Source organism: Gekko japonicus, unplaced genomic scaffold (genome assembly GCF_001447785.1).
Source record: "Gekko japonicus isolate JY-2015 unplaced genomic scaffold, Gekko_japonicus_V1.1 scaffold728, whole genome shotgun sequence".
Lineage (NCBI taxonomy): Eukaryota > Metazoa > Chordata > Lepidosauria > Squamata > Gekkonidae > Gekko > Gekko japonicus.
Window position 1 is genome coordinate 350,071 of NW_015163624.1, and position 9,298 is coordinate 359,368.

Genomic DNA, 9,298 nt, shown 5'->3' on the forward strand with positions numbered 1-9,298 from the left:
CATTGTAAAAAAAAAAAAGACAGAAAGTTAAGATACAAACCACTAGAATAATAACTGAGTAAACAAATTATGTCTCTTCCGGAAAACAAAACAAAACAAAACAAAAACAACACAAAACCCTACTACGATGGAAACAACTGCTACGTGTTGAATGCTCACCAAGGGAAAACAGCTCTGGGAAGCAGCCTCAGCTCCACACTGCTTGAGGTAGTCTGCCCAGTCAAAGTCTTGCCCAGGGTAGCCTATGAATGAACAAGCAAAATTTCTCTCAAACTGTAGCTTAATATGCATAGGTCCTCCGGACATATTAACACCTTTATTTTCAAACCAGATATTTGGTTAAGATACCTACACACTATACAAAAGCCCTCTTCAAATGATAAATGTAGGGTTAAAAGAATGCATGCAGACAGGGGATGCCCAAGAGCCAGTTTGGAGTAGTGGTTAAGAGCTGTGGACTCTAATCTGGAGAACTGGGTTTGATTCCCCACTCCTCCACATGAAGTCAGCTAGAAGAGAAGAAGAGGAGGAGACTGGATTTATACCCTGCCCTTCACTCGTGTGGATGCCTCCCTCACATTCTAGTAATTGCACATGGGTTTTTCCTGATTCCACTCTATACACCCTGTTATTCCCTGGGATATACTATTTGGAGAGGGCTACAATGATACTATCCTTACATATACACACTTTACACACTTGCTTATGTACTATGAAAAATATTACACAGTTTAGCAATATAATACAAGTAGGATAGTACGTGCAACTGGGCAACCAAGGTAGAGTTTTATCCTGTGGAACACAGCATTTTCATGTATACAGCAGACTATTTTAAAGAGATCAGCTAATATGAGTACAGAAAGATTGCATGTGCTTACCAGGCGGAGGGCTGAGATGCAAACCATTCTTTAGACTCCACTGCACAGGAAAAATACCAGCACTGTTGACATGACAGACATAAGACTTGCTTGTAGTATGATCTGATCGCAGATCATCTATTTCTATCATGAAATATTTATCATCGAATACCTAAAAGAAAAAAACAGAGACATGACTCGACAGTTGTATATATGAGCAAGATAAATTTGCTATACTGGAGGTTAGATCCATCAACTCACAGATACTAGGTTCTTAGGTCCCCCCCCCCCCAGTAGTCCTTTCTGAAGGTTTGTTCCCAGGAGCTCTGCAGACAAACAGGCATATGGGTTGAAGGCAGTGAAATTGCTGTGCTGATGCAAGAGGCAGAACAGGCTATTTTGTGCCATCGGGGGCAGTGTACAGAAAGGTCCATGGTCACCAGCTCCTTCCATTGATGGATCTCTGGGTTCAATTCCAAGTTTCCTAAAACTTCTGTTTCTATTTCTAGGCCAGGTTCCCAAAAGATACTGTCAAAGGCTTGAGTTTGTCCAACTGGATTTTTGACTTAAAACAACACCAACAGATGGATTCCATGCCATACCACAGTCAGCTTTAGAAAGTCAGTTCAGTTTCCAAAGTATGCTGCTATGAGGAACAGGAGATGTCATTAAAACATATGGCCAAATACCATTTTTTTGTGGGGAGGTGTATAACACGGAATTAGATGTGCACTTCTTTGTGTCCTACCCATTATATACTTAATACTTGAAATATATTTTTCATTTTTTTAAAAAAAGGAAATAAAGAAGCCCAAAGCATCTTGCACACCTTGATACAGACAAAAGACACAAAAAGCAGGAAAAGGAAGGGCAAGGAAGAATGTGAGAACAAGTTATAATATAAATTTAAATGTATAAATATAAATTTAATGTACAAATGAAAAGTTAAAACAAGAAGAAAATAGTAGGCAAGAGCACCATGAAAAAAGATTTCGATACTTCATAGGAAAGGGGAAAAGAAAAGTGGCATGTTCAAGAAGAGCATCACGGGAGTTGGGAGTGAGAAGGTAAAAAAGAATGCTCAGTGGCACAAGAAATCTTCAGCTTACCCAGAAGAAGAGTAAAGAGAAATGAAGAGGCTACCCTGGCCTGGATCAATGAATCAAGGACAAAAGATAAGGACAAGCTAAGCTACTGAGACCCTTAAAAGTTTAAGCTGAATACAAAATCTGGAGCCTCCAAAGGGAGCTTTACAGGAGTCAGAATCTTCTTACACAAAATACATTAAATTAATTTTAAAATGCTCCATTTAAAAGCAATTGCTATCAAAGTAAAATTTTCCCTTTGACAACATCTAATTAGGCAAAAATAAAAAGTAGGCACACTACACCAGAGCCTTACATAGCACATACTAATGATTGCATGGACTCCCTCTACACCAGATACTGTACCTTTTCTTTTCAGAAATCAAGACAATTACGATAATTAACTGCTGGGGTTGATCAGATTGAGGCTAGAAGGGGATTGTATTAAGTCTGCAGCTGATCAGAAGATGGAGAAGGAAAGTACAAGATAGAAGGTAGGATAGTGGTAACAGAACAAATGTGACAACTAGGTATGCTATTTTATGTCAAAACAATGACATGACACCTTGGAAATAGTAAGACACATCAAGATAACACCAGATAAGATAAAGAGAATTCTGGCTAGGCAACGAAAGTGGGTTGACATTATTGACTACAGAACTGCCAGCTGCCGCAATAGTTTATTGCTGAGAAAATGACAGAAAAAGTGCTCTCTCTCTCTCACACACACAGAGTCATGATGACATCTACACAGAAGAAGACAGATTTTTATTTTTTAAAAGAGCCAGATATGTTTTTGGATATAATGTGAATTATGGTGAATGGTGCCCTCTTCTTTCTTGACACTTCCTGAGACCCTGAAGCTTCTGCCTTCAAATCATCCCTGCTTTAAGTCTCAACTCATTTGTCCCATCTCCCATAGCAATTATCCCCAGACCTGACTTACTTCCTCCATAGCTTATGCTCTTGTACAGAAATCCTCTGAAAGAGTGGGAAAAGAACTGAAATATCACCCTTTCCGCCTTTTCATCTACTGTATACCGGGCTTGGCAAAACTACACTACCCCCTCAATCCACATCAATTCTAGGAATTCTCAGTCACCCTTCACCACTGATGACCACTAAAACCTACCTGCTTTCCCCCTCTTACTCTTTGCTTAAAATACTGCCTCCTTCTTTAATGGTAAAATTGTATTCTTTACTCAATCTTCTGCTCCTCCAGCTCTCCCTTCTTCCTTTTCCTCCTCTAATCCTTCCCTCCCCTCCCATCTCAACTTGATGAGTTGACTACTGCACTAACTGTATCCAGTATTCCCACACAGAGAAGGTCTTCCTATGATTCGCTTTGCCTGCTAGGGTCTCCCAGGGTTCTGTCTTTGGCCCTCTTATTTTCTCTCTACACTTTATCTCTAGGAGACTTTATCAAATCCCATGGCTTCCAGTACAGCACATATGCTAATGACACCCAGCTTCATCTCACTCTCTGACCCTCAGGGCTTTTTTTGTAGAAAAAGCCCAGCAGGAACTCATTAGCATAATAGGCCACACCCAACAGCAGGAACTCATTAGCATATTAGGCCACACCTCCACGTTACCAGAAGTGTGCTCATCCAGCCATACCCACCTTTTGCTTCTTATTCTGTTTACCTTGTTTGTTGTCAAAACTCAGGGCTTTTTTGTAGCAGGAACTCCTTTGCGTGTTAGGCCACACACCCCTAATGTAGCCAATCCTAATGAGTTTCTGCTGTTGGGTGTGGCCTATCATGCTAATGAGTTCCTGCTGGGCGTGGCAAACTTGGGAGCCAGCCGGAACTCCATTCCTGTGCGTTCCTGCCCAAAAATAGCCCTGCTGACCCTTATCGTTCTCCTTTCATCCAGTCCCACAACTTCAATTGTCTCTGTGATAGTAATGAGACATTCAAGTAGAACTATCTCAAACTCAGTGTGTTCAAGACTGAAATCTTCCTTTTTCCTCCCTCCTTTTCTCATATATCCTGCATTAGCATCACTACCACACAAGCTGGAGAACAAACAGTAAACTTCAGCTTTGAGATTTTTCTCTATTTCACTTCTCGTATTCAGTCTGCTGCAGATACATCAGTTCTCTGTATCATTGCAAAAGTATGACTCTCTGACCTCAGTGCAAATTCTGAAACTTGCTCCAGACATCTCTCATCTTGGTTACTGTAACCTTGCCTTTGGTTGTCCTTGGTCACACTTAAATCCCTAGTCTTGCGTTTCCAGATGGACCACAACTCTTCTCTTACTAGTACCTTTATAACAGTAGCAGGTGAGATGATAAAAGGTGCTTCCAGATCAACAGCTTCTAACTTCATGTTCACAGCAAATGAGTGGATGCCAACAACAGGTTTGTCCTAAAAATGACACGGAAATATTAATTAGTCCTGAGATTCACTATAGTGTTGGCAATAGCCTGGATAAAAATACACTGACCCTTTAATAAAGGGTTAATCTGCAGAAATGGGAAGGTGGAACCTTTTCATGGTGTGGAGATAAATCACATTACCTGGTAAATAACATCCCATTAAACTTCTATTAAAGGGACAACATTTTTTTCTCCAGGCCAGTTGATGACACCAATTACCTAAATTTATCCCTCTTTTCAGTTAATGTTGTTCATAATAAAAAGGAGAGTTTCAGAGTATCGACCACTGTACAACTAAAAATATACCCCCTTAGCATTTCACATTTCAATAAGACATTAATGGATTTAGAAGGGTGTAACTCTGTTTAGGATTACACTGTCAGCTTACACCAAACTGCTGACAGCATTTGCTCTCATACTGAACTGGGCATGACATTCTTTTTCATTCCAATGGAACTGGATTTAACACAATGCTTTTTTAAAATCTAGAGATTTCTAGTCTTGGAATATGCAATAAGGCAACAGAAGCCTAAAGAAATGTTTGTCTGCCTCCAAAAGAGATAGCATCAGTACCTTTTCCCATTTGCACAAGCACCCTTGTTCTAGAAGGGGAAAGAGCATGCTATTGACTTTCTCCCCCTGCATCAAAGCTGCTATTTGTCTCTGTGACAGAATGTGGCTGCTCTGGCCTGCAGGCCCTATTCCATGCTGTTAACCTAGGTTTTTCTCAACAGGGTAACTTGCCACTACCACGTGACCCTTTGTACAGAATTGCCCCTGGAAGCCTGCTCTGGCCTGCAGGTCCTATTCCATGCTGTTAACCTAGGCTTTTCTCAACAGGGTAACTTGCCACCACCACGTGACCCTTTGTACAGAATTGTCCCCTGGGAGGGTCAGGAGAACTCCTAGCTTCCCTTCATAGATCTGAGGCCTAGCCTCTGTGTCTTCCACTGACCAGTGCCTGGTTACCACAGGGGCAGTTTACATCCTTGCGTGCCCCTGCAGGAATACCCACTTGCCAACTACCTGCCTTCCCCCTGGCACTCCTTTTAAAATAGCGTGCCCAAAATGGTGGAGATCTATGTGGTCCAGAGAATACCTGCTGCCACTCAAAGTTATAAAGTATTTATTTAAAAGAAAATGTTTACAAGCATACGGTTAGCACAGCACCACACTGAGCAAAGGTTACAAAAGAAATGGGCAAAAATGCAAATCCTCTGTCCCTTTCTCTATACATGCCCTATCTGGTGTTAAAATAGGATCGGCTCCTTTTGCTTAGGATGTTACAGATCCCCATAAAGTCTCCATTATCTTGAAACTTGCTCCACCTCTTGAGGTGAGCACATGGTCAATGGCTGCCTTCCCAGAGGTTTCTGTGTGCTCATGGATGCGGCACCCAAAAAACATTCTGTGTGCTCATGGATGCGGCACCCAAGGAAAACAGACCTCCTTCCTGTTGCAAGGAGTTTTTATCATATCGTTTTTTCCACCCACTGACCAGGTCTCTCCAAGTCAAAGAAGCATTTCCTAGGGCTTCTTTCTGGAGATTATTCCTGGACCTGTTCTAGCCTAAAGTCCTCCAAGCCTCTGTTCCCTGTGTGAAGGGGGGAGAAGGGAGGGAAGCTGGGCCATTCCACTGTTTCTAGCTAGACACATTAGCATTTCTTAAGAGGTAGCTGAGGTGACTTCCTCCTTCCCAGCCTGGTCTCTGCCCAGAGGGAGGGAAAACTGTTAAAATGCAAAGTAGAGGTTTTGTTCCTTTCAAACCTCCCAGGAAAAAAAAAATGCATTTCTTCACAGTCTCTTCCAGGAAAACATAGCTAACTGTATATTTTACCCTTACCCAGCAAACTACAATTTACAGCACTGGTAGTGTTGGTTTGCTTTGGGAAAACAGCAGAGGAAAGGCTTCCCTACTAGAATACTGCAGACCTGTTCTGAAGCGCTGTAATTTTTGTAAAAGCCACCATTTTGTGACTGGCGACTTCCATGTATCTCCCAGAAGAATCAAGTCTGCCCTCCCCTGAATTATATTAGGTCCAAATAAACTGGGGCAGGACATCATCTTTTACTGTGTCCCAGAACAACCCATCAGACTCACCAAGAGGGCTTTCTGAAAATAAACCATGCAGGCAAGCTAGGACACTAACAATGCAATCCTAACTAGAATTACTCCATTCCAACCGCACTGACTTCAATGAAGGGTATAAACTCTGCTTACAATAGTATTGTAAGAGTACTGAAGAAAAGCATTCTTACACCTTCTTATGGACAAGGAATCTTTTGAAAGTATTATAAGACTACTATTTAGTCTAGAATTGGGCATGAGTAGGTGGCAGAATTAATGTTTTTCTGTTCTATTGATATTATTATCATATCATCTAACAGTGAAGTCTGCCCCATCTGCGGATATTTAAATCCATGGATTGCAGCTACACAGAAAGAAGAAAGTATGCAGAAAAATCTGAAAACATTTAAAAATACACTGGAGGGGTTAAATCGCCCACCCAATGAGCTTTGTCTGTACCAAGGCTGTGAAGCTGCAGGCAGGGGTGTCGCTGGCCTCATTGTTGTTGAGGGAGTGAAACTGTATGCACGTTTTAGATTCACTGCTGTTGCTGGGAGGGGTAGCAGCTGGGGGGGGGGGCAAACAGGAAGGCTGCCATCGTTACCATAAGGGATCAAAATTGCCAGCTGCGAGGCAGCAAAAGCCACAGTTGCTGTGTGTGAGGCAAAGCTGCTGGGCAGCTGGGAGAGCTCCCATCATTGCTGTCTGTGTGATGGAGTTGTTGGGCGGCTGGGGCAGTTGCTGCCATTGTTGTTGTTGTGAAGGGAAGTAGGTAGGTGGCTGGGACATGAAGGGTAAGACACCAAATGAAGCTGCCTCTTCTGTAGAGGCAGCCAGGAGAGCCACCGTTGTTCTGGGTGGGGGCAAGCTGCTGTTATCTGGGAGGGTGATAGGGTAGGGGAGGCAGAAAGAGAGAAAAAGTGGCAGGCATGGGGGAGAAAGAGTAAGAAAAGGGATGGTGGGAGGGAGAAACAGTGACTGAGAGAAGTAGGGAGAGGAGGAAGCAAAGCTGGGGTGAATGGAAACCCTGCTCCCATAAGTTTCTCACCAGTCCCTTCTTGTTTAATATATATTTCAGATAATTACACACCCAGAGCCTTTGAGATTCAGTGGGCTAAAAGGCTAATTGAAATGGGCTTACATGACTTGTTCTCCATTATTACTTTTTCTACTTATTTAACTGTATAATTTGCTGTTAAGGGCTCACCCAAATTAATCCATTGTACAATACTCCATTGAGAGGTACCAGGTTTCATACCTTGAACAAATCAGTGGGCACCAAAGATTCTTCTTCTTCCTGTTTTACTGTTGCTAGAATCTCCTGCCATTCTGCCTCAGTCTTCAAGTGCCTAAAAGCTTCAATGAAAGAACAGGACCTTTGTGAGTGAAGACAGGCCCATAAATAATCAACCTTTCATGCCAGTTATCATGTTATGTTAACATGAAAACACAGCACATTTTAAAAATAATTAATTACACTCCTCTAGTACCATAGCTAAATCAATAGGCTGCAAATAGTTATCAAAGCTACACATTATTTTTATGCAAGCAAAGACATAAAGGTGTGAATTTCCTCATTGTCAAGTTCCACCAGTAGCATTTTGGATGACTTTTAAACTGCATGCCTACTGTATTTTCCACTGAGGTTCCCTTTTGCCAGAGTTCATGCCAAATCTCCAATACGTTTTTAAACTCAGAAAAAATTAAGAATTAAGTGTGAGATGTCAGCTGCTGGAAACAGGTTAGGGTTGAGAATAGCAACAAAGAAAAATTGCTGTAGAGTCCTTAAGGATCTCTAGTGCACTGTCTTTGTAAAGCTGTAGTTTTTGCCTTTAAGAGCATACAAACCCCAAGTGTTCTCAGAATATGTCAGTGTTCTCAGAATATGTCAATCTGTGTTCCATGTTATTCAGAGGAAAACAAAAGAACTGTCAAATCCTTAGCATGAAGAATACTAACTTGTCTCCATTCTCACAGCAGTGATGAGAAGTGGGCACCTAAAGTTAGCCTCACTTGCATTTCATTTGGTTTCCTACCCTTCATGATGACCTTCTTGATGCCATCACAGTATGTTAATTTTTGACTGGACCGAGGGATCCTTGAGGCTGAGGCCAAAAAATTGCTACTCAAGGCTTCCAAAAATGGATGCAGCTAGCTCAAGTTACCTTTTCACTGTTCCCAGAAACACTACTTCTCTGCCCACCATTTTTTCCTCATAGTTTAGCATTCTGCATTAAAGCACACTAGTGAACACCTAATCCCTGAAATCCTTCATTTGGATGTCGATATGCCCCAGGTTTGAGGCAAGACATACTTTGACAAGTTTACATGTTAATCTGTTCTTTGTTCCAAGCAAGTAAATCCTGTTAGCAAGCCTACAGGTGCGCACAGAAATTAGGCTCCATTAAAAATTGTAGATAAATAAATGTAAAATATGTAAATAATAAATAAATAAATGTAAAACAAACTCTTCTCATTAAAACTTGCTATCATAACGTTTGCCTGAAAATTCTGCTTTGTACCTAATGGAGGTTCAAGGACGTAACCCTGCTGAGTTGCCCAACCCACAGGATGGAGAAAGGGATCCAAGTAGAACATCCACAAGTCATACTGATCTAAATCTCCAAGTCCTTCATAACGCAGTTTAAGCCTTCCACCAATATTTTCTATTACATTGACTATCCAAGCTCCCAGGGAATCCTTCGTGTGCTGGCATTCTAGTCTTGAACCAGGTGCGATTAGATCCAAAGGATTCTTCCCTCTATGGAGCTGCAGGGGGGGGGGGGGGGAAAGAATACTCAGTGTCTATTCACCAGGACTCAAATGACATTAAGACAAATATTCATCTCCATTGTTCTTGCTGAATTCTATGCAAGCCTTTACCATGACTACTACTAGATCA

At 41.7% G+C, this 9,298-nt stretch overlaps 1 protein-coding gene across 1 annotated transcript in view; it reads right to left on the reverse strand.

The window, feature by feature from the left end:
• SFMBT1 (Scm-like with four mbt domains 1) overlaps positions 1 to 9,298 on the reverse strand; it is a 45,897-nt gene that overhangs the window by 16,184 nt on the left and 20,415 nt on the right. The window contains exons 5-9 of the mRNA XM_015407478.1: positions 8,919 to 9,165; positions 7,655 to 7,752; positions 4,216 to 4,317; positions 879 to 1,029; positions 160 to 242 (exon numbers count right to left, since the gene is read on the reverse strand). Coding sequence (XP_015262964.1) covers positions 160 to 242; positions 879 to 1,029; positions 4,216 to 4,317; positions 7,655 to 7,752; positions 8,919 to 9,165 — 681 coding nt within the window. The remainder of the gene's footprint in view (positions 1 to 159; positions 243 to 878; positions 1,030 to 4,215; positions 4,318 to 7,654; positions 7,753 to 8,918; positions 9,166 to 9,298) is intronic.